This window comes from Trichechus manatus, unplaced genomic scaffold (genome assembly GCF_000243295.1).
Source record: "Trichechus manatus latirostris isolate Lorelei unplaced genomic scaffold, TriManLat1.0 scaffold00036, whole genome shotgun sequence".
Lineage (NCBI taxonomy): Eukaryota > Metazoa > Chordata > Mammalia > Sirenia > Trichechidae > Trichechus > Trichechus manatus.
Genome location: NW_004443972.1, coordinates 17,698,947 through 17,725,011, shown reverse-complemented (window position 1 = coordinate 17,725,011; position 26,065 = coordinate 17,698,947). Strand labels below are relative to the sequence as shown.

General features: G+C 39.5%; 1 protein-coding gene across 9 annotated transcripts in view; it reads left to right on the top strand.

Annotated features, from left to right (window-relative positions):
- Positions 1-26,065, top strand: part of DPP4 (dipeptidyl peptidase 4) — a 100,887-nt gene that overhangs the window by 48,003 nt on the left and 26,819 nt on the right. For all 9 annotated transcript variants that reach the window (XM_004375425.2, XM_023730472.1, XM_023730475.1 and 6 more), the window contains 10 exons: positions 4,589-4,749; positions 6,357-6,469; positions 14,934-15,069; positions 17,335-17,379; positions 19,487-19,594; positions 19,841-19,908; positions 20,808-20,861; positions 21,228-21,349; positions 23,080-23,127; positions 23,369-23,467. In XM_004375425.2, coding sequence (XP_004375482.1) covers positions 4,589-4,749; positions 6,357-6,469; positions 14,934-15,069; positions 17,335-17,379; positions 19,487-19,594; positions 19,841-19,908; positions 20,808-20,861; positions 21,228-21,349; positions 23,080-23,127; positions 23,369-23,467 — 954 coding nt within the window. The remainder of the gene's footprint in view (positions 1-4,588; positions 4,750-6,356; positions 6,470-14,933; positions 15,070-17,334; positions 17,380-19,486; positions 19,595-19,840; positions 19,909-20,807; positions 20,862-21,227; positions 21,350-23,079; positions 23,128-23,368; positions 23,468-26,065) is intronic.

Sequence of the window (26,065 nt, the reverse complement as noted above, 5' to 3'; positions counted from 1 at the left end):
CACTGCACCATCAGGGCTCCCAGAAATTACTAAAGAAAGCTAAATACCCCACAACATTCCAAAAGATGACAAAATATTGTCCAGAGGTGAGAGAGTAAAGGGGGAAGATTGCCTCTTTTATAGAACAGTTGTGATCATTTGAACTTGAACAAATCATGACTTCCTGTTTTTTAAAAAAAGAAAATAATCAGAAAGGCTTAGGAAAAAATGAGTAAAAACAAAACTAACTAAAAATTTTAAAAAAGGAATAGTCTCTATTTTAGGGTAAAGATTTTTAGGAAATATTAGAAAAACAGTTTAGAAAATATTAGTAAAACATGTTTAATATTTATAGTTGCCAAAGAAAAGGCATTCTGAGGCTGTTCCAAACTATTCACAAGATTGCCTCATGCTTATCAGACTCATTCTTATCTCCTCCTATTATTTCTTCTTCATAGCTAAAACAATAATTTTTCTTTATGACTTAATTTTGGTTCTTACCCAAATCAAGTTCAATTATAATGGATAATCAAACAATTTAAAAGGTAAACAAATTCTCATGTCCTAGAAATAAGTATTTGATTAAAACTTATAATGAAATTTACTAACACTAGTCTCTTAGAGATTGAAAAAAAAATCTTTAATACTTGGCAGACAATAGCCTGGTGTCCAGGGTCACCAACTTGAACTGGGTGAAGCCTCTTCCAAAACCTTTGACCCTCCCTCTCTAAGATAAGAACACAGCTAACACTAACTTCGTTTCTAAGGCAGATAATAGCTGGAGAGATCTCATTTTCCCTGTTCATGACTAATCCATTCACATGTGGAAGAATGGCTTCGCAGCTCCAGTGTGGTCTTGCTCTAAAAATGGGACTCAGTCCTTAAAGTCCCACAGTTGGTTTTGTGCATTTACAAATGATCTGTCTAGTTATCTAGTGCTGCTATAACAGAAATACCATAAGTGGATGGCTTTAACAAATAGACATAGATTTTCTCACAGTTTAGGAGGCTAGAAGTCTAAATTTAGGGCGCTGGCTCTAGGGGAAGGCCTTCTCTCTCTGTTAGCTCGCTCTAGAGGGAGGTTCTTGTTTCTTCAGCTTGTTTCCTGGTTCCTTGGAGATCTCCATGTGCCTTGACATCGATCTTCCCACATCTCTGCTTGTTTGCTTGCTTATCCTAATCTGCTCTTTTTATATTTTGTAAGAGATTGACTGAAGACACATTCTACTCTAATCTTGTCTCATTAACATAACAAAGACAATCCATTCCCAAATGGAATTATAACCACAGGTATAGAGGTTAGGATTTACAACATATATTTTGGGGGGGAGGGGAACACTTCAATCCATAACATGATCCATACTTAGAAAAGAGCATACCTGATTCTCCATATATAGGATCCACTCTCCTACTGGAGCCACCCTCTCTGCTGTGGCCATGGGACTTGTTGGAAATGAAAGACAGTACATTTTAAGAATCTGTAAATTTATAAGTTAAAGAAGAAAAAAGACTATGAGACTAGGAACGAGGCCATGTGCCCAACTCGGGAGCGAGACTCACCAGAGAACTGACCTGCAGGTGCTTGTGCCCCCGCCGCACCCCATGTCCCCGATATTTTTCTCTATCACTTTTTCCATATTTTCCCTTTGCCTTAATTTAGTTAATAAGTATCTTCTTTTTAAAAATAATGCTTTATATCCTAGTATAAAATTAATTGCATTACATTCATACTTAGTAATGCAGTTAATTTTATAATTAATGTATTCATACTTGGGATGAATGTAGTGACCTAACACGTAGCAGAAAATGAGAATTTTTGGTGGAAGGAAGGATGAAGAATGGATAGAGAAATAAATAATTTTATAACATGGGGCACTTTTTACCCCCTAAAGTATTAGTGTTGACAGTGGGAGCTTGTGGCAATTCAGAGCACTTCACCATTGAATGCCAACCACCTGTGAGGTACGGGAGGAGACACAGAAACAAACGCTGCCCAGTTGCTGATCTCAGGAAATTCAGCCCAGAGAAGGAAACAAAGATGCCAACAAATGATTGTCATTAAGTTTGTTAAGTGTCCTGTTCAGGACAGAGCACTAGGTCCAGAGGGTACATTAGGAAGATCTGAGTGGCAGGACAAGAGGTAGCACAGGTGCAGAGAGGAAAGATGCCAGAGACACCTGTGCCCACAGCCAGTTTTGTATCACGAAGGGACTGGAAATCTTTTCCTCTCTTTGACATTCTTCCCTCTATAATTTTTATAGGTAAAAGGCAACTATAAATGATCTCTTCATTCTTAGGACTTTGAATTTGACCAGAAGTAATTTTATAATAATGATTTCATTACATTGCCAACATGGAAAAGTAGGTTCTGTATTCCAAACAATCGCTTAATTAAAAACAAATACTACCTGCTACTTATATTTAAAAGTAATTTAAAAACCCAAAATTTTGCTGTAATTGATTCGTTTTATGTAATTGCATCATTATCATAGGCTAGAATCAGTAGCTAGAAGCTACGGGGAATGAGACATCAGCTGAGTATATGAAGAAGTTCTTAGTGGAACCAGCGGCGTCACTAGGGTTGGTGTCACCCAGGGCGGTAACTCATGGTGTCATCCCCCCCCGCAAAGCCCCCCATGGATCTCCTCCTGTACCAGGCCGTGCAGAATCCTTAGTAATGTTTTTTGTACTAATGTTATCCGTAAATCGTAATTGCTGTATATCACTCCTTCTTTCCCTTAGTCACTTAGTGACACCACTGAGTGGAACCCACTTGATTTGGAATCACAAGGCCTGGGTTCTAGTTCTTGTTTTAGATAATTCACTCAGTCGCTCCAATCCTTAATTTCCTTCTCTGTAAAATGGGCTATGAACAGATTTACCCAGGGATCTTCATGAAGACTCAATAAGAGTTTTTTAAATTCTAAATTGCCACATTAAACTAACTCAATGATATGTGTATGAAGCATTGAAAGGGAGAGTAGGCTGCCTTCCCAGATCTTTGGTTACTAGAAGTGTTAAAATAGAGTTAAGAAGGGGCAGTATAGCATGGAGATGGAAAGCATGGACTCTGGAATCTGGTGGATTTGGGTTTATTATTTTTAACTCTACTGCTTGTTAGCCAGGTGACTCTAGGAAAATTACTTACCCTCTTTAGGCCTGCCTCATTTTGCTCATTTATGTAATGGGGTATTGTAGGGAGTAATTGAGACAGTAGATATCAGTTGTTTGTCAATGCCTGGTGCATAGTTAACTCACTGCCATAGAGTTGATTCCTACTCATAGTGACCCTGTAGAACAGAGCAGGTACATAGTTAGCACTCATTAAATGTAAGCTGTTCATCATGATAATTATTATTACTATTATTATTATATTATTGAAAATTATCATTTAGAGAAAACTTGTAGAGCAGGCTTAAGCATCAAAAAACTGATTGGAAGTGATGATTTGCTAACCATAAGGTTCTATTTTCTATGCTTTTACTATTATGTTTACATTCAAATCTAATACATGCCATTTGTGGATTAAATCTGCATAAAGAATAAAAGTCTATACCCAGTCTACCTGAATCCTTCATTCCCAGTTGGTAGAAGACATTTTGGCATTTTAGGAGCCAGAGATTGGATATCCCCTGGATAAACAGTAACCAGTTGCCGTCAAGTGGATTTCCACTCATGGTGACCCCATGTGTGTCAGAATAGAACTTCGTTTCATAGGGGTTTCAATGGCTGATTTTTTGGAAGTAGATCTCCAGGCCTTTCTTTCTGGGCACCTCTGGGCGGACTTGAACCACAAGCCTTTCTGTTAGCAGCTGAGCGAGTTAACCATTTGCACCTTCCAGGGATCTCTATTCCTTGAATAGAGCCCATAATAAGTGTAGGGAAAAGCTGCATTTGCCAGAGATTGAGAACAAGTCCAAGAATATACTAGAAAGTAAAACTTTTTCTTTCCTTTGCCTCTCTCTTTGACCCTCTTCCCTTACCCATCAGCATATACACCAGAGCAGGGTGTTAATCCAAGGGAATTTTCAGTTTCTGGGCTGGGCAAAGGAGATGTTTCTCAGAAGGGGTCTCATGGAGCTCTTTGCTGTACTAAATCCATCCTTCCCACACCTTGTTTGTGCCAAGAGTAGTAAACTCTGGGCACCATATTGGTTTGATAGCCTGGAGCTACACACCACCCACCAGTACCCCACGGGCTCAGTACAAACTGAGCCCAGTTGGGGAGAGTGTGTTGGCATGTTGACTGTTTGAAAATCAGAAAGAAGAATCAGCCTCCTGTGTGAAATTTACTTTTAGTAAGTTTTGGGCATAAATTTAGAGAATTATAAGCTGAAGAAAAAAATATAGACAGCATATATTAAATACTGTGTGCTAAAATATTCTAAAATGGTTCAATGGGTTACTTATTTTTAAAATGCAGATACAATTATGAAGATTTTATTTTTATTCATTTGTATTACTCTGAATTTGGAAGCCCAGCAAATGCAAAGTGGTTCATTAGTTGAACTCTACTGTAATTACTAAAGCTAATGAGAACAATATTTTGAATGCCAAAGCCAATTTATCAGCTACTTCTTGTAACAGAACAATTTATGTGTTTTTTCAGAGGAAGTCTTCAGTGCCTACTCTGCTCTGTGGTGGTCTCCAAACGGCACTTTTTTAGCATATGCCCAATTTAACGACACAGAAGTCCCGCTTATCGAATACTCCTTCTACTCTGATGAGTCACTGCAGTACCCAAAGACAGTGCGGGTTCCATATCCAAAGGTCTGTGCTCCTATCCGCGTAGTGGTTCAGTGATTTGATAGGAGGAGAATGGTTTCATTTAAACCCTTCCTGCTAATGAAAATATTGTCAGTCTCTCTTCAACAGCTTGCTGTGATTACTCTTGCTGAAGTCAACAGCATCTGGCAATTTTTAAGTATTTTTATTATCCCAGGAAAGAGTGTGATTTAAGGTTTTGTAATTTCTCCAAAAACTTTGAGGAATGACAAGCAGAAAAAGATGAGAGAAATGCTTTTGAAAGAGGTAGGGGGAATGAAAATATTTGAGTGGAGGAGAAGAGAGGCTGTAGCTGAATCAGAAGCTTACCTCATGTGCAGGAGGTGGAATGGGCACTAGATAAGGTTGAAAAGCTTGGTTGTACATCACATTGTATTGCTAATTAGCCAGCTACCTGACTAGTTTTTAAAAACCCATTAAAACCCATTGCCGGTTAAGTGGATTCCGACTCACAGCGACCCTATAGGGCAGGGTAGAACTGCCCCCTAGGGTTTCCAAGGAGCGGCCGGTGGAGTCAAACGGCCAACCTCTGGGTTAGCAGCCAAGCTCTTAACCACTGCGCCACCAGGGCTCCTGACTAGTTTTAGTGGTTCAATTACAGATTTGCCACTAATGTAAATTTTGCAGGTCCCACAGTAGTGTCATATCTCGATTGTCAAGGCTGTTTGCCCCTCTAGGGTGCGCATTTATTAAAATTGAAGAGCTGTGTTAACCAGTGTAAGCCAGGAAAGAGGGGGATTTAGGAGAGAACCAAGGGTTCTTCACTAGGACCGTAATAAGGACAGCCACAGTATGGTCTGTCGGAAAATCTAACAGTAAAATGTTTTTGCTGCAAACAATTTGGGAAAAGGGATTTTTATTTTTATCAACTCAATCAATTTGCTTTATGAAGAGTTGCCATTTTAGGAAGACATTGGAAGTTAAAAGAAATCAGAGACTAAATATGGAGATGTGTTTGTCAGTGGAATGTTATATTTTGAAGAGTGGAACTGGCAAAAAAAAACCAAACATAAAATGTTCTCACTAAAAATACCATATTATTTCAAACTAATCTGTCAATCGAAGATTTATTATGACAAAAATATATATTGTATATTTAAAGGGGTTTTATAGATTTTTGTCATAATATTGATTGTAAAGCTCCAATATGGTGAACTGAACTTGGAGTAAAAATTATAGCTTCATAATTTGGAACATTGGCTATTGGCTCAGATAAACGAATTTTCCTGGTGGATTGTGTCTTTCACTGAACTCAAGGTGTTCTTCATAACGACTGGCCATCAAAGACCTCTTGTCTTGTGGAGTCAAGCTGTATTTGAAAATAATAGAATTGATTTCAAGAAGTTTATCCTCTCTTGCATAAAGTACAAAATTATGAACGTTTCATTATTTAAACAGGAGTGCTGTGGACTTTAAGTAATACATGTTTTTCTCCCTGAATGTAAAAAGGCCGCGTTTCTCAACTCTTGCATTCATTTTATTTAAATTGTTTGAATGTGTCTGGTTGCTAAAATTTATGACCGTAATGCAGACAGTATTGTAGTGATGTTATTTTTTTTACAAATACTAATCTCATGATTACTTTCTCCTAGGCAGGAGCTGTGAATCCAACTGTAAAGTTCTTTATTGTAAATACAGACTCCCTCAGCCTAACCACCAATGCAACTTCTGTACAAATCACGGCTCCTACTTCTGTATTAGCCGGGTAAGACTCTTGACTGAATGCTTGGGTTGCAGGCAGTTTCATAGTTCCCAGGGAGAACATTCTAAAAATGAGTAGCAGAATCCATCGCAGCCTCTCATACTGTCACCCTGTGCTGGCAGTCATTCATTCTTTCATTCAGCAACTTTTTGTTGATGAGGATTCTTAATGAACAAAGCAGATAAGTCCCTGGTTTCATGGAGCCTATGCTGTAGTAGGGGCAGGCAGGCAGTAACCAGGTAAACAAAAATATAAATGTCAGGTGGTGAAAAACGTTGTGAAAAAGACCTAAAGCAGGTTAAAGGGGAATAGAGATGGTGGGGGGGTAGTCAGGGAAGGCCTCTCTGGTAAGATGACCTGTGAGAAGAGATGGAGAGCTGGGGCCACAGAGGAAGAGCAAATGCAAAGACTCTGCAGAGAGCCGTGTTTGGTGTAGTAGAGGAACAGCTGGGAGGCCAGGGTGACTGGAGCAGATCATGGTATTCTGCCATGGTAAGGCTTAGAGAAATCCAGGGGAACTGTGGATTAACCTGTGACACCGGTGTGCCTCAGGATGTCACTTGCTTAAATAATCCTTAGTGGTTTGAGATTCTTCCATCAAGTACCTCCAGCGCCTAGTTGATTTTCCTGTAAACATAACCACCATATTGGGTGCAATGTATGGCCATTAAGTAGCTCTTTATTGGTTTTGTTTTAGTGTTTAAATAACAACAACTAGTGCATTTTGGGAGTCCCTGGGTGATGCAAATGGCTAATGTGCTTAGCAGTTAACCAGAAAGTTGGAGGTTCAAGTCCACCCAGAGATACCTTGGGAGAAAGGCCTGGCAATCTACTCCCAAAAAATCAGCCATTGAAAACCCTACAGAACGCAGCTCTTCCCTGACACATGTGGTGTCTCCATAAGTTTAAATTGACTTGATGGCAACTGGTGGGCTTTTTTTAGCACACATTAAGCACTCACTATGTACCACTATGTACTCGGCACAGGGCATTATCACATGCTTCATCTTACTAATCATTAAAATAACTCTGTCTTTATAACAGCTGTTACTATATGCCTGTTTTACAGATAAGAAAATGAAACCTAGATCTTAAGAAAATGACCAAGTGGGAGTCTTTATTCAAATCTGTCTTTCTAGCTTGAAAGAAAGAGCTATTGAGCACTGTGCCATGCGCCTCCCCGTGTGAGTTCAGCTAGTGCCCACACAGCCCTGTAGGGAACATCAGAGCAATATGGAAGCATCTCCTTTCCCTGGGGTTGCATTACCTATATCAGGCACACTGTAGGTTTTGTTCTGTGGTTATTCATTTATTGACTTGGTCAGAAATATTTATATTTACCTATTCAGTCCAGGGCAAAATTAGCATCAGTAAAGTTTTTTTTTTTTTTTTTCTCTCCTATGGTTGTCCAAGAGTATAAAAATGTACCCAGAGGTTCTAAAATTGCTCTTTGGTCCCCTCCGGCCATCTCTTCAACTACCATTGGTTGAGCATCCACTATTTATATTCACAAACATCCCTAGGGCTGGACCTTTACCATGTTAGCACTTATAATTAAGTGGAGGATGTAAACTCTTCAGATCAATGACTCCAAGACTGAATATGACTTAAGGTCACACAGAAGGTTAGCGTGGGAGCAGGGACTAGGACAGAGGCCTGCAAACTGCCAGACTAGAATATTTGAATAATGGATATAATTTTTATTGAACAGTGACTATGGGCTGAGACTGTGCCTTGTGTTCTGCTTGTGTTATCTCATTTATTCCCCACAAGTACCTGTGGATCATTTTACAGATGAAGGAAAAAAATCTTGCCAACTTAAAAATCACTTTCCAAAGGAACAGTTGTGAAGTTCTGAGCTCAGGAAAATTAAACAAATCTAAGAGCTTGTTTTTCACCCTATCTGAATTAATCATTAAGTCTTCGCTCTTTGTGGTTCCTTACCCTGCACTCATGGGGAAGGCAGCCTCACTCACTGTGGATGTTCTGTGTTGAATGTATTTTACCAAAGAATCTCTTCTGGAAATGCCTCAAGAATGTGTTTTATAAGGTATTTAAAATACCGCTCTGGTCTCTGTTAACATCAGCAAGGTTGCGGTTTTGCCAAAACCAGGCTCTAGGTCCTCTGTAGGAAAATGTTCTAGTACATGGTGATGCACCATTTTCTGGCCACATGCAAAGATCCAGCAGTGCCAAGCTGATCCAGGCAAGTTTTGCCTTTTAGGAAAATGCCCAGCACCTTCTGTTTTGTTGTCTGGTAATTCACTATTTCCTGCAATATGAGACCTTACAGGATCCGCATGTTTCTTCCTTCATGTGCTTGTGCTCCTGTGTTAGTTACCCTTAGTCTATGTCGTTTCTACACAGAACTTCCAACAAGTAAACTCCTGTAGGAGGATAAGGCTGATTTGTCATTTTGCTAGGAATGAGCAGAAATGGGGAATGTTGCTCCTCTGAAAACAAGTGGAAAGGGGATCCAGTCCACTCTTCCAATAGTCCAAGTTGAACCCTGAATCAAGGCATGGCCTCCTTGCCACCTTGCTTGATTTGGTACTAAATGAATAGATAAATCGATGAATGAATGGATGGATGGATGAGGTGGGTTGTACATGTGACTTTCTGTACGTGGAATAGGAGTTCACAGAGCCAGTACCAAAGATAGCCTTCAAAATGACCTTACATAGCAACCCCCCTTTTCTACCCCCTCCCAGCGATGTACTCATTCTGTGGCCTGAAGCTGAAGGATTGGGGAGAGTATGTTCTACTGAGGTAACTCTACCCAGTATTTACTGAATGGCTCCAGATGCCCCTCACACCCAGCTCATGACGTGCCTCACCCCTATTATCTCTGTTTGGGAGGGACATAATAGCTGAACAGTCTTTGTAAGCCTCTTCAGAACAGTTGATGATGACCCTTGGTCTGGAAAGTAGGCACATCAGGGCCTGAGGTTGTCACTCATCACTACCCACTGCCATCAAGTAGATTTCAACTCGTAACGATGCTATAGGACAGAGTAGAACTGCCCCCATAGGGTTTCCAAGGCTGTAAATCTCTGCAGAAGCAGTCTGCCACATCTTTCTCCCTTGGAGCCTCTGGTGGTTTTGAACTGCTGACCTTTCGGTTAGAAGCCCAGCTCTTTAACCATTGCTCCACCAGGGTTGTCACACAGGAGATAAATAAATGAAACTGAAATATCCTGGAAGGTCAGTGACACCTGCTATTTAGCAAGAAAGGAGGCTAGATTAGGGGCTTGCCACCTGTGGGGGCTACATCCTTCAGATATGCTCAGTCTCACCCCAACCATTCCTCTCCTCAGCTATCTGACTGTCAGGGGACCCAGAAGGTTGGCATCCCGATCAGAGCAGAGGGTGGCATGGAGCCCAAGGCCAGCACTGGCAGTACACCCTCTTCCTCAAGTGATTCACTGAATTAATCACTCCAGGGTCTGCAATTGCTCTTAGTAGCATATTTCTCTCTAATATTCCTTCTAGTTAGTAAATGCAGTTCTCATTTTAAGTATACTTAATGTACCAAAGGAGCCCTGGTGGTGCAGTGATTAAGAGCTATGGCTGCTAACCAAAAAAAAGGTCGCCAGTTTGAATCCACCAGCCACTCCTTGGAAACCCTATGGGGCAGTTCTACTCCGACCTGTAGGGTTGCTATGAGTCAGAATTGACTTAACGGCAACAGGTTTTTTGTTTTTTGTTTTTTTTTTGGTTTAATATACCAAAAGAAACATTTATACGACTTTATAGAAATCAGGGGAATTAATATCACCCAAAGCATTGTGCTAAGGCAGGCAAATCACCTTACAAAGGGATTTCCCCATAATTTGATTTTCAAAAGCAGGTCTCTCTTAGTGAATTCAAATATGATTTGCTTTATAAAATTCATTTACGCACAACTCTCTGGGAATAAATAGATTTCACTGAGTGAAAAATTTTATGCTTAAAAGAAGCAAGAGAATTAAGGTAGCTAATAATGTTTAACAAAGCGATGAATGAAAGTTCTACAGAGGCGGTATAACATAGTGACTAAGAACATGACCCCTGAAGGCAACTGCTGGGTTTAATCTTGACTCCCCCACTGACCAGTTGTGAGACCTTGGGTAAGTTACTTAAGCTCTCTGAGATTCAGTTTCCTTGTCTGCAAAACATGAACTATAACAGTACCTGCCACAGAGAGTGGTTGTGAACTTTCTGTAAAGCGCTTAGAACAGTTCCTGGCACATAGAAGGCTCCACATGAGTGTGAATTCCTATAATTATGTCCAGAAATTATTCCATTGCTTTAGTATTAAAATAAACCACATTAAATATCCTTGGACTAGTCCAGTTCTAGTAGTTAGAAGAGCTGATTGAATCACTGTGACTAACCTGAGATAAGCAGTCACAGGCTTGAGAGAGGTCACGCTGTCTGCCTTCCCTCTCTCCCTCTCCATCAACCATTATGTAACAAAAGTCTACTCAGTATTTGCCTCTCTGTTTTTGCAGAATAAAATTGGCATGTAGTACAAAGCATATTTATAATTCTGCTTGTTGGATTTTTCTGGTCTTAAGTGGGGCCTTACACCTCTCAGTAAAATGTACAATCGAGCTGTTGATTTCCTTATTATCTTTTTCATGGTTCATTGACATCGCAGCCTGGTCTGAGGTCAGCTCAGGGCTGGGTTATGCAGCCCCATTCTGTCCCCCCTTAATTCCTAATCCTTGAGAAAAACTCAGTTGAAGAAAGGTATGTTTCTAAGAACATTAGAAAATTACTGAACGTTCCATTGGTAACCTGCCTTTATTGAGTACCCACAGGGTACAGAGTACATCCTGAGCTGTGGAGAATGACAAAGGTAGTGGAGGATACAAGTTCATTAACCTTTGATCTAGGAGGGGGGCAGGGAAGATGCCTGCTACATGTGAGTTTCCTGGCTGACTTCCCAGATTCCAGTACTCAAGGTTTTCAAATGGGGAAGAGTTACTTTTATATTGTTGGTGTCTGACCCTGAAGTATAATTTCTGGCATATAGTAGATAAAGCAGGGAGCCCTGGTAGTGCAGTGGTTAAGTGCTCAGCTGCTAACTGAAAGGTTGAAGGTTTGAACCTACCAGCAGCTTCACAGGAGAAAGATGTGGCAGTCTGCTTCCGTAAAGATTATAGCCTTGAAAACCCTATGGGGCAGTTGTACTCTGTTCTGTAAGAGTCGCTATGAATCGGAATCAACTCAATGCCAACGGGTTTTAGTAGATAAAGCTACTTAGTCCGGGGTGACCCCTTAAACACTTTAAAAGTTCTTCTCCCCCCGCCGCACCACTCCACCCCCCTAACTAGAACACTTGAACAAACGAGAAGGGTATTTCTGGAGCGCAGGTTCCTAACTTATGTCCATGGAACCCTCGAAAACTGTGCATGCGTGTGGGAGGCATTTTTTTTCCTAGAGAGAGGTACATAATTGTTATCAGATTCTCAAAGGGTTTTTGACCTTAAAAAAATAAATAAATAAAATAACCCACTGGTGTAGAGCAAGGTGAGCGCACCAGAGCCTATGGGCCAAATCCAGCCTGCCACTTGTTTCTATATGCTCCTCCAGTAAGAGCAGTTGTGAGACCTTGGGCAAATTACTGAAACGCTCTGCTCTTCAGTTTTAAGTGGTCCAAACAAAATAAAAAATAATAATATAATATTTCATCACCTGTGAAAGTTACATGGAATTCAAATTTCAGTGTTTTATGGGAGCACAGGCACATTCATTCGTTGATGTTATCTGTGGCTGCTTTTGGGCTACGGCGGCAGAGCTGAGTAGTTGTGACAGAAAACGTGTTTTGTCTAAAATATTTACTATCTGGCCCTTTATTGAAAATGTTTGCCAACCCCTGGTCTAGAAAATTAATTTCAAAAAGCTTCATTATCTATTATGCTTTTCATCATCCGTTCCCCTTGCAAGTATTTATTATCTATCCTGGGTAAGATTTATTTGCCTTTGCATTTTCTCATTTAACTCCTTGGCATTGGGTTCAATGCAGAAGAGTCAGATGAGACAAGTGTGCCCCTGCTCCTGGGCATATGAAGGAAGGAGCAGTCCATGCTCAGAGCCTGCAGCCTGGCAGCTTGTGATAAACACCGTAAGACTGGTGATGGGAGTGCAGAAGGAGGGGGTTTTCCAGAAAGTATCATGGACAAAGGGACATTTGAGCTAAGACCTAAAGAAGTTGGAGAGTGAGAGTGGTTTCAGATTGGAGGGCAAGATTGAACAAAAGGGGGGTGTGGTGTTTTGGGAATCTTCATGGGGTGTTTGAGGCTTACCAGCCATTGAGACAAGACAATGTATAGGTTTGTATTTTTCTAAATTTTATTGTAGTAAAATATATGTAACAAAACACTGCCATTTTAACCATTTTTAAGTACACGATTCAGTAACATTAATTACATTTACCATGTTGTGCAACCATCGCTACTCTCCATTTCCAAATGTTTTTCATCATCATAAACAGAAACTCAGTACCCCTTAATCAATAACTCCCTGTTTCCCCCTCCCCCAGCCCCTGGTAACCACTAATAAGCTTTGGTCTCTATGCATTTGCCTAGTCTAGATATTTTCTATAAGTGAGATCATACAATTTTTATCCTTTTTTGTCTGACTTATTTCACTCAGCATAGTGTTTTCAGCGTTCATCTGTATTGCAGCATGCATGAGAATTTCATTTCTTTTTAGGGCTGAGTAAGATTCCATTGTATGGATATACCACGTTTGTTTATCCATCTGTTGATGGACACTTGGGTTGTTTCCACCTTTTGGCTATTGTGAATAACACTGCAGTAAACACTGGTGTGCAAGTATCGGTTTGTATTTCTGCCTTCACTTCTGGGTACAGACCTAGGAGTGGTATTACTGGGTCATATGGTAACTCTATGTTTAACTTTTAGAGGAACTAGTGTATAGGTTTTTAATAAATAGGAAAAAGGACTGGAATGGAGATGAGTCCATATTTGTGGAAATGCTGTGCTTTGGTGCCCCGTGAAAAGGGTGTCAGCTTTCAGTACAGCTGTCATGTGGGGCGGGCAGCATGGAGGCCCAAAGACCCCAGCCCTCTAATCCATTCAGTGCCCTCAGCTGTCAAAACAGGTAGTGAGGGGAATTAAAGTGTTTTGCCCTGAGCCCGATCCATCCCAAGTTCTCAAGTATTTAGTGTCTGTGAAGGTAGTGTGGATATAGGAAGTGATCTGTGAATTCTGAGGAAGGACAGAACTATTTGGGACACAGAAATCGGGAAAGGATTTTTTCCTTCCTTCAGTGCTTCATTCCACAGACACTGACTGAGTCTGTATTTGTGCCAGGCGTTCTGCTTCGCCCTGGGGATACCCCTGAGAACAAGACAGATGTGGACCCTGTCCTCAGAGAGCTTGCAGCCAAGCAGGGATCGCAAAATGTCAAGAGGAGAGGTGGAGCGCAGGTTGTGGAGGGAATAGCATAGAGAGAGAAGCCTTTTGGAGTAGGGGGTGAGGGTTGGGGAGGGAAGATATGGCCATGAGACTAGAGTAGGGAGGCGGATATAAAGAAATATAAGGTACAAGATTCCTTTGGAATCTTCTGACAAAAGGGAGGAAGCCTTTAAGTAAACACCGGAGAGGAGTGATTTAAGAATAATCACTCAAATTCACACTGAGAGGAAAACATAAAAAGCTATCCAGAGCAAATAATGTTAGGACTCAAGCAGAAAAGTAAATGATGAATTCCATGCATTTTGCTATAAATCAGAAAGTGGTTCCAAAAAATTTTTTAAAGGTATGTGCTGGGGGAACATGCAATGCTAGAGATATCGCTACTTGTATAAATTTATGTTAAAATATCACAGGGTTCCTTTAATTTCATCACATGGTTCGTGTTTTGACTCTTGAGAACAGTTTTTTAGAATATAATTCTTCGTTTTTCAAAGTCTGTGAAAGTGTGAGTCAATTTTTTCTCCGTTTGAAAATGAAGTTGAGAAAAAGGTCAGCCGTAGTTTCATCCTAACAGGAAAAATTTCCTAGAGGAGCATGTCAAATTACCAGAAAATACTCACATCTCAGCAAGTGCCCTTGGCCTCACTGCACTGTTCCTTTAAGACAGCAGAAAGGAGATGGGAAGACACCACCCTTGACTACATGGCACAGCAAAGGCCAAGTTGAGGGCTTGATCAATCCTGCGTACGTGGTTGGAGTCACGTATAGAATGTTAGCTACTGTTTTTCCTGTTAGATCTACTTTAATTTCCATTCAAAGTTGAACTGCACTTTAAGCTTTAAGGAAAGGTGAATATTATGGTATTAAATGATTTCAACAAACATTTAAATTGTGTGTCCCATTAAGATTGATTTCATGTTACGGAGTAAAATTTCTGTATGTACCAATGTCTAGAAATAATTTTTTTTCTTCATTTCCTTCCTTCCTCCTTCTCTTCCTTCCTTCTTTCCCTCCTTTTCTTTTCTTCTTTCTTCCAGGGATCATTACTTGTGTGATGTGACTTGGGTAACCCAAGAAAGAATTTCTTTGCAGTGGCTCCGGAGGGTTCAGAACTATTCTGTCATGGATATCTGTGACTATGATGAATCCACTGAAAATTGGACATGCACAGCGGTAAGATTGAATGGAGACGTCTGCTTCTAAAGCGACATAGGATCAGAGCGCTCTATGAGATCAGGGAGAAAAATGAATGTTGGGAATCAGGAAATGAGGTTTGAGACTCTATTCTTTCTGATTCTGTATCTGATCTATAGGAAGTGGGTAAGTCATGACTAACTTTTAGATAATCTGAAATCTGGTGGTACTTGTATTTCCCCTTTACTCACTAGTAATACTGTTTTAGTTATAGATGCTATCACTGGGAAGGGGAGTGATTAGAAACCCAGAAGATAGAACCTGATGTCAAAATTCAAAAAGTCAAAGAGGACCAGGGACCGCAGGTCAATGAAGAGTGTTTCCATAGAGAAAATACATGGAATGAGGAATGATAGATGAACAGGCTATAAATCATTACTATACTGTGACTATTTTAAAGCAGTGAACAGCTTTAGAATTTAAATTGATAACCACCAGTCTGTTTTCAGATGGTGGCAACATTGAAACAAACTTAAATGTTAATCCTACCTTGATGTGCTGGGAGTTTCTGGCCAGGAGACTAGGAGGTCTAGCCAGGCTGCTGGAGCAGGATTAAAGGCCCTTTGGGAGCCTGTGGGTGTGTCTTAGACTCCCGTCTGCCTTAGAAAAGGTGGAACCTTGTAGAAGGTCGCACATCACAAGGACACCTCGGCAAGCTGCCTTTCCTGGTGATGGGCCCTGTGCCTAAACACCTTCCCTACCTGCTCCCATCCTGGTTGGACACAGGGCAGATTCTCACCTCAGAAAATCTAGCACCCCATAGCTTGATTCGTTCATTTATTATGCCTATTTTTGAATGCCTATTATGTTCCAAGGAGCCCTGGTGGCACCGTGGTTAAAGTACTCTGTTGCTAATCAAAAGGTTGGAGGTTCAAACTCACCATCCACTCCTCAGGAGAAAGATGTGGCAATCGGCTTCTGTAAATATTACAGCCTTGGAAGCCCTGTGGAGTGGTTCTGCTCTGTTCTATAGGGTCGCTATGAGTTGGAATCAACTCGATGGCAACAGGTATTATGTTCTAAGCTCTGTGCTAAGCTCTGGATACAAAAAAAGATGAATCGGTCAGCATGCCTGTCTACAAAATGTTTATGTTCTAGTATGGAATGCCTATCTGAAAATAAGTAATAATAGTTACCATTTATTCAACACTTAAAGCATGCCAGGCACAGTGGAGATAGGCAGTGAGGCTAAATGCCTTGCTCAGGTAATGTGACACAGCCTGAATTAAAACCAAAAAATACAAGCTCTTTGCTTCCTGCCAATTAAATCACTGTAATATCAGGGTATTGTACCATAAAAGAGTATAATCAAGGTACAGAGGGAATGTAGGGCAAAAGAAGATGATTAACTCTATTGGGAGCAGGTGGAATAGAGCAGGGACGTGGCATGGGAGAGATATGGAGCTGTCTGGATAAGTTGCACTATGCTAGCAGACAAGGGCAAGAAGACAATATAAGAAGATGGCTGTGCAAAGGCGTGGTGGGGAGGGAAGTAGCTTGGAGCTTGCAGGGACTATGGGTACAGATGACTAGGGGTTGGGGGAGAGACACAGTAGTGAGGCCTGGGTGCCTTTCTGAGGAGTTTGAACTTATCTTGTAAGAAGCAGGGAGCTTTTCAAAGTTTTAAACAGTAGGGCATTTTAATGAGATTTACTTTTTTAAAAGTTATATCAGTTGCCAACTTGGGGTTAGCTGGGAGCTGGGCAGGGCTGGGCAGCAGACTGGAAGGAGAGAATAGCAGCAGAGTTTCCAGTGAGGAGAATATGGCAATGGGCCAAGGGAGACCCACGGGGATGTGAACTAAGGCAGCAGCAGTGGAAGAGGACAAGAGAAGCCTAGGAAGTAGACAACAGGAGCTGAGAAGTGACTGTGAGAAGAGTAAGAGTCTAGAATGAGTCCTGGGTTTCTAGCTTGGGTGAATGGGAGCCACTAATTAGGACAAGCGTGAAGGAGGAAGAGTGGGCTGGTAGGGATGGAGGAAAGACAGTGAAGTTATTTTCAGTGGAGAATTTAAAGGGCCAGTGGAGCTTCCAGGGCAGTCTATGGTCCTGCAGTCAGGACAGAGCTCTAGGTGAGAGATGTAAAGGCTCTCATGTACTTACATAAAGATAGTAACATAAATAAAAATAGATGAATGGAGATAGTGTTCATTTTTGCTTCTATTATCATAAACTGTTGCTAAAGGAAAGAATTCATCATCTCACTTTTCTTTGAAACACTGTCATTGTCTTTTTCCCTCCCTAGGCACGGCAACACACTGAAACGAGTTCTACTGGCTGGGTTGGAAGAGTAAGTATTTAAGAGTTATGGGATTTTATGTAATATAAGTTAGATACTCAGAGCTATTTAATATATAGATGATCACAACTAAGGCCCTATGTAACTGGTTGTTAATGGAAATGTTAGTTGACCTAGTTCTCAAAATATTTAAAGGATACCTGTAGAGATATCTTTTTATGGAGAATGTATAACATATTTAGTTGGAAAACATGAGGGAACAAGTGAAAGATCAAAAGAAGAACAAATAAAACACTTCCTGGGCAAATTGTAGCTCTCAGTAAGTTAAAAAGCAACCATTGCTGAAAGGCATCCAAGATACAGAATGTGCTCATTGACCTCATATTTGAAGTTATGTGCTTTAGAGGCAGAAAACACAGTTTCCATCCACAGCCTGCACAAATGCCTGAGGAGATGTAATTACCTCCGGCAGAAACTCAGCGGCATACACACAACACTGGCTACGCGACTATCTTTGGAGAAAATCATACTCGTGTGGGTTCACACTTTGCTAGGCACCCAGATGCAGAACTTTATCCAAGAAAGTGCGGTGACCCTCCGATATGACTCATGCTTTTCCCTCCCACTGTGTTACACAATGGGTAGAATACTAATCATGTTACTACAAGCCCATGGAATGAAGCAAGCCCAGTGAAGGAATTCCAGCCATCATGTCACATTGTGTGGAAGATAAAGTCTCACCTAATTCTTACGACCATTTCTATTTTAAGCTGTCTTTAAGAGGGGGAAAAAGTGGCACGTAAAGATTTATATATTTCTTGAGTCATAGAAGTGAGGCCTCCTGGTCTAGGTACACAACCCCTTCCAGCTGGGCTCGGAGCTCTGATAGCATTTACATGTCCTTTTTCTTCAGGCATTGATTGGGCAGAGGGGAGAGGTTTGCCAACATGAAAAGTGGTTTCCTCCATGGCAAGAGACATGCTACACTTCCTCACGACTCTCCGAAAAAAATATGTTTTTTCCTCTCTGTATTTAACCAGACAGATGCCACTTTTCACACATTTCTACTAGGCACAACTCCATCCAGGGGAAACAGGGAAATGTATTAAAAAGATAAGGCTGTGAACACAGGTCTAGAGAGGGGAATGTGTTTCAGAGCTCTGTAATGAGAACACCAAGTGTACTGCACGCCTCAGCTTGCTCCATAAATGAATTCGCTTTGAATCACTAAATAGAAAAGGGAAGCATTTTTCTTCCTTCCCAAAATGGGAGCTTGATAAGAGAGGAAACATTGAGGGCGAAGTGAACCAACAATTTTAAAAGACCATCTCTTACCTGCTCCCAAATGTAGCAAGGAAGTCGAAACCGTAAAGCGACATATTCCTTTCAGGCAGGGAAGGCACTGTTCTGCTTAAACAACAGAATACTCTGAGTACTCTCTCTTATTGAACTGTAAAAAATGGAAATTTGGTTCTATATTTCTATACAACTGTTTTTAATAAATTGTTGAGCATATTTAACAAAATGAAGAGGCTTATAATAAAAATGATAGCTATGTGAATGCTTCCATTTGAAATATATGACAGACATTCTTTATGGAAACTGGTCCAAAAATGGTTAAAGACTTAAGTTTGACTTTCAAAAAGAAATGCATATAAAGAACAGAAAAAATAAGATAAAATTCCCCCTTCCCCCAATTACAAACCATCTCTAACCTGAAACTGTCAAAAAAATAATGATGGTGTGTTTCAGTCAAGCCCATTTGTGACATTGAGGGAATGCACTTCTTGAAACTGAACGGCTAGTACTATTTTTTGAGCACTTATAGTCAGAAGCCCTAGAGTTACCCTCCATAAGGAGAAACTGTCTAGGAATAACAGTAGCCACTTATATTTATTGAGTGCCCTGCTCCAGTGGGGAGCCTCTTAAGGTGCATTCTCTTGCTTATGCCTCACAAAAAAGGTCCTGTGAGTCAGGGTTTTTTCCTCCCTTTTTTATGGAAGGAGAATTTTCTTTTGAAACACTCATTTCATTTGGCAAGCAAACGAAACATGGGTTTTTGAGCATAGGTGTTAGAAAGGACTTTCTAAAACTAAAGTTGCTACTGAGACAAGACTAATTTGCTTTAATGTGGTTTTTGTTTCCCATTCTTTTCTAGTTTAGGCCTTCAGAACCTCACTTCACAGCTGATGGTACTAGCTACTACAAGATTATCAGTAATGAAGAGGGCTACAAACACATTTGTCATTTCCAAATAGATAATAAAGTGAGTATTCTACATAATTTAGTTCAGGTTGGTCCTTTTGTCTGAAACTCACTTGAAGTGGAAATTATTTGGTAAATTTGATCAATGTGTACAAATAATTCAGACTAATTCAAATTCCTCAATGGCATATGGGGTGGGATGGGTTAGAGACCCAGCAAGAAAACTCAAGGTTATCTGAATTCCTGATACAAATTATTTATTTCTCCACTTAACTTTGATTAATCTCTTTTTTAAAAACCCTGCCAGGACTGCACATTTATTACAAAAGGAGCCTGGGAAGTCATTGGGATTGAAGCTCTTACCAGTGAATACCTGTGAGTATTCAAATAATCTATAGGATATAAACCTTCTTGTAATCACGCCCTCTTTGCCCAGAAGTAGGGAAAAATCTCCTACAAATAAACAGTAGTCTATTTGGAACGTGTTCAGTACTTTTTCTCTTTAACATACGGAAGCCTTAATGATTTTCACATATGCTTTGCAGATTTGATATCATGCCACAAACAGCTCTACCTCCTGCTCTTACCTGCTTTACCTTACAGGGCTGTAGCCTCTTTTCCTTGAATGTGAAATACTGAACTAGCATTCGGGGGCATTTTCTTAGAGTTCCTCTGGCACTGAGTTCTTGGAAGTCTTATGAAAGCTATTTTGTCTATCCATGTCTCGGCCTTACCCTTTGGAAAATGGAAATCTTTGCAGAGGCTTTCGACTACATTAGTAAATGGAAAAAAGTTATTTTTTAAATTAGAATTTGAGATACTTTTATAATTTTTATTGGTTTCACTATGGTAGAATTTTGCCACTGGCCGAAATAGTTCTTAACGGACTTCTTTAGAAGTGGCACTGCCACTGCCAGGTAGAACAGATTCCTGCCCTCTAGGAGTTTGTATTATAAAACAGGAAATACAGAAAATGGCATAGAAGAGGATGTCTCAATTTCAGGTTAGCTGTACAATCATATTTTTTTCATACAAAAGGCTCTTTTTGAGTTTTTATTTGTCACTTTAATTAAGGGCGAAATTCCTGCTTTCATATGTTTTAGTCTGTCAAGAAAAAGAATCTCCTGTTTAGAGATGATGGGAAAAGTGGCCTTTGTCTTGAGAAGTGGGGATGCGGGGGATCCAAGTGCGCTAATGCTTGATGTTTGAGTGAAATGGAATGCACTTGACTTTTTAAAAAAATGTAATTAATATATACTTTATTTTCTTCTCAGATACTACCTTAGTAATGAACATAAAGGAATGCCAGGAGGAAGAAATTTGTATAAGTAAGTGCTCTATTAAGTTGTTGACTTGAGTCTTTTTAGCTGATGAACAATTTCTGGGCTCTTATTTCCTTGTCCTAGCTCATATTGAACTGGGATTGCTCTTGAATGCTTTTATTCCTTTATAAATCAGTCTGCATGTCAACAAAAAAGAGAATGACGTATTAGATGTTTTGTGATATTGAAAACAATGAGACATTTAAGGTCATTACAAATTCTTTATGTATTTCTTCCGCATTAAAAAAACAAAGGCTTTTGAGGATTGCTTTGGCATTCTGAAATCTCTGAAACTGGAATATGGCATTATTCAATTCCTTCCTGGCATTTTTTCTTTCATCAAGCACTTAATTTCTACCATTGGTTTTACAGAATCCGACTTAATGATGTCACAAATGTGACATGCCTTACTTGTGGGCTGTATCCAGAAAGATGTCAGTACTATTCTGTATCATTTAGTCAAGACACAAAGTATTACCAACTCAGATGTTCGGGTAAGTTTGAACTGACTGGGAGGGTGGCAGTTGCAGTTATGACTCACAGTGTTCATCTGAAGTCGCTCCCTCTCTTACCCTCACCTTGAATACTTTAGTTCCCCTTGCACTCACTAGCTGATGCCTCCTTTTCTCTCTGGGCAACCTTCTTTCCTCTCTCCCCATCCATGAGGTTTCCCTTCCTGTCTCCAGCTTGGGAAATGTTCTGCCCTGCTCAATTCTCTCCTTTGGAATTTGAGAAGCTCTTGAAATTGCATAAGTCCCCTTCTTTTAACTCAAACCTGGGTTTAACCACCTTTCCTTCCATTCTAACAAGAGACTTGCATGGCTTGCTTTACACTGAAAACACACACTCCAGAGCTTATGTATAACACAGGTACTTCATCCTTGTATAAACACATATTGTGGATATTTTTGTTATTATTTTATGCACTTTCCCATTGAAGTGAGAAAATGTATGCAGTGGTACCTGTCACCCATTGCAATCACTGCTCTATTTTCTGTGGCTATTATTATTATTATTTTATTTCTCTATTATAAATGAAGAAACCTGGACAAGGAGAGATAAAGTGACTTACAGAAGGTCACCCAGCTGGTAAGAGACCCACCAGGATTCAGACACCAGTCTCTGCTTCCAGAGTCCTCTGTCCTAAGCATTGTGCTAGAATGTTTCTCAAAACGGGAGAAAGAATCTGGATAATCTGAAAAGAACTGTCAGTTGCCAAAAAGAGATCTCCAAACCAATTAATCTGAACTTTTCTTTATTATTATATTTCCTTTTTCTTTATGATTCTTTACTATAGCTATTTTTAGTTATCATTTATTAGACATGCACTTTATACTAGGCACTGTAGTAACAGCTTTTGTGTGTGTGCTAACAGCTTTCTATTTATTCTCTTGTTTAATCCTTTAAAAACTCTATAAAGTAGATATTATTATCCTCATTTTACATATGAGGACATTGAAGCTTAGGTAATATTGTCTGAAGTCACACACACATAAACCAGGATTCAAAGCCAGTTTTGTGTAGAGTCTTTACTGTGGTTCTGATGAAGGGTGAAAATTAATATTAGCATCCAAATATGTCAAATTCAAATGGCTCACAGAATAGCTTTTCTATACATTACCTTCTCACTGCAACTATCACAGTTGGGATAAATAATGAAGATATGTGCTTGTGAGAAAACCACTTTCGCTTGCCAGAAAGGAATCACTTATCCAAGTCAGGCACTGCGCAGATGTGAGAGTGGAACCAGCAGCAGGGATACCCGCCCCTTCTCCAGGTGAGGAATACTCCAGAGCTCTGCCCTAAGGGGCGAAGCTTGAGGGACAGGCGATCATCTCAGGTCCACCGTAGAGCAGGGAAGGATGAGAGCACAGAGTCCCGAAGGCTCAGCTCACACAGATGACACAATCAGGTGCAGAGGTTGTTACGCGCCCAAAATCTCCCAGAAGGGCATAAGCTCCTTTCCTGCTTCATTCTGCTGCATCCTGTGGCTTTCCAGTAATGCTTCTTAAAATCAAACTGAAATTATTTTAAGGAAAAGGGGACAAAACATTTCAATAATAATAACAGCCAACATTTATTGAGCTCCTTAACCACTATGATATTTATTATGTGTTCTGTCAAAGTTAAATGGTAACAAACAATATTTTGTAATGTATGCCATCTTTTTTTTTTTTTTTTAAATATGTACCTCAAACATCTTTCTCTCTGATTATATTAACAGGCCCTGGTCTACCCCTCTATACTCTGCATAGCAGCAGGACTGATGAAGGTATTTTGTCATATTTCACCCTTCACTTGCTTTTAGGAACATGTGTGAATAGGACCAGCAGGTTCTTAGCACAGTGTGATTTCCTTTGGCTTTTGAGTGTGTAAATAATGACTTGAACATAGAGCTTGTGACCTGAAGTATGTATTGTCTGGTCAGTGACACACATATTTGCTCATTATTGCATTGCATAATCTAACGTCACGTTGTAATGAATTACTCTTGTCCCCCTGTATTTAATCAGAACTCAGAATCCTGGAAGACAACTCAGCTTTGGATAAAATGCTGCAGGATGTCCAGATGCCCTCAAAAAAACTGGACTTCATTGTTTTGAATGGAACGAGTAAGTTAACTAAGAATTAAACATTTTCCGTGAAATAGTATTTATCACGGGAACACCAATAAAATATAACCATGATCATTTCATCTGAAAATTTGTATTTTTATATTATATAGAAATCTAATTTTTTCCATGAAGTAAAAGTTCTGTCACAAGAACTACCAATTTTACATTCTTTTGTCTTAAAATAGAGTAACAGTCTATGTAAAATTTGTTCCGTCAAGAGAAAAGGTATTTGGAGAAAATGCACAATTGCCAGTGCAATTGCATCATATTAGTAACTCTATTCCACTGTCAGTGGTTCAAATTCACCAGGCGCTCCTTGGAAAATCTATGAGGCAGTTCTACTCTGTCCTATAGGGTAGCTGTGAGGCTGTGAGTCGGAATCGACTTGATGGCAACGAGTTTTTTTTTATTCTATTGTTAAGTATTAACTGTGCTTTTAACTTAATGATATCCTCGTGTGTTTCACCTTTAACCCCCCCAAAACTGAAAATATGTGAGATGATTGTATAAAAAAATTAGGGTTAGCTGTAAAATGTTGAAACTTCGGTCCAGGAAAGAAATCTTGAACTTTTTCTAAAATACCCTCCCTATAATTAGCCTGTTTCTGGCCTCGAAGCCTAATCGGGTTATATTCAACAACCTCTAAAAACAAAGAATTACTTTGTGAGTAAGAAACTTTGTCTTTCTTCCCCATTAGGAGTAGCAAATTATGGGTGGGAAATCTATCAGAAATCAACATATTAAAAAATAATATAGCTTTACTTCACTTTTAAATTTAGGATAAAAAAATATAAAATACTCCACTGACCTAATGTTAAATGATAGAAAAAACACCTGAAAATGCAGAGTTCTTTTCAAGAACAGCTTAGAGTTGAATGTGCATATGAATCACCTGGTAGCTTGTTAACATGCACATTCTGATCCAGCAGATCAGAGGGCGCCCAGGAGTCTGCATTTGTAATGACTTCCTAGTTGGTGCCAATGCTCCTGGCCCTTAACCTACGCTCCAGTGGCAAAAGCTTAAGAGTTTTGGGAGAGCTAACATGGACAGTCTGGTGCTGACGGTATTGAAAGCTGAGATGTAACATTCTATTTCAGTTGGTACACAGTGGGGAGCCTCTGAAGACTTTAGAGTCAGGGAAACACCACAATTAGATAGAGGACCTGGTAGGGAGTGTGGGATGGAGCTGCCAAAGGGGAAAGTTCCAGTAATCATTCAAACAACTGGAAAAAGAGGCCCTGAAGGGAGGAGGGAGCAGGGGTGGAAGGACTGAGAATAAGAAAATAACCCCAAAAAAAAGACTGTGCATCTTCAATAAGGTAGAACTAAAAAATCTTCTGATCAGCTCGTACCCATTCATAAATAGCAGAAATCAAATGGTGAGTTTCCCATACTCATTAAAAATATTCATGATTTGAAATTCTATTGAAATTATAATGGAGAATTAGATTTTTGGTGTTTTTACAAGCACATTTAATCAGAAGGTATAAAAATAATTCACAAAATACAAATTAAAGAGAATTATATTTATATAAAGATTCTACTCTGAAACCTTTTTTTCTCCTCAACTAAAATAATTATAACAAACAAACAGAAAGATAGATACATGGAAGAAACAGCTCTAGAGATGAAGATTTTTCTTTTTTCCCCCACAGGTAAAATCTACTGAATTTAGAAGTAATCTTACTAAAATATGTGCCAACTCTCATTTTTTTTAAAAAAGGAATACAAAATTAATTATTTTAAATTGTCATCTGAATTTGGGAGAAAAAGAAACTGATTTATTATTTAGGAATAAATTTTATTTAACTGATGTCAAAACCAAGCACAGAGAATTGAATGGATCTACAGAAGATCATACAGAATATTTGCAAGAGTTTACTCCACATAGACCTGATTTCATTCTGTGAAATACAGAGCTAAAAATGAGAGCTCAGCTTTGTAGTGTGGGACAGCAATAGAATAACAAGAATATTACTGAATCAGAATTTTAAAATAGATTTGGGGCCAACTAAAAATCCTAAACAGTTTCAAGGAAACTCAAGACGAGGAAAACATTTGGAGGAAAACTTAGAACATAAGCCATAAACAAACTACACTTGCTCCTCACTTATCGACCTGTTAAGTAGTTGCAAAGACCCGGTTGTTATGCAAAAATCAGCATTATGAGAAAATGGAGGATGACCACATCAGATCACAGAAATGGAGGATACTATATCATTATATAACTGCCAAATTACATCATTACATAACTGCCAAACCACTGAGAATCATGGCCTAGCCAAGCTGACACATGATCTTGACCATCACAGCCAGCCTTACTCTTGCCACCCATCTCAGCATTCATTACTGCCAGATGTACATTGCTAATGTGCAAAATAGTCGGATAGTAGATTTTTTACTATTACCATAAATGCAAAACGTCAGATAATAAGATAGTGAGGAGTAGGTAGATAAGTATATCAGATGCCAAAGAGCATCATCCAAAAAAACAAAACATTAGAAATTCTAAAATGCACTTTTATTTTACAAGGCATCAATGTATTTAATAGATACATTAGAAGGGACTTCATTTGTTTTAATATTAACTAGCA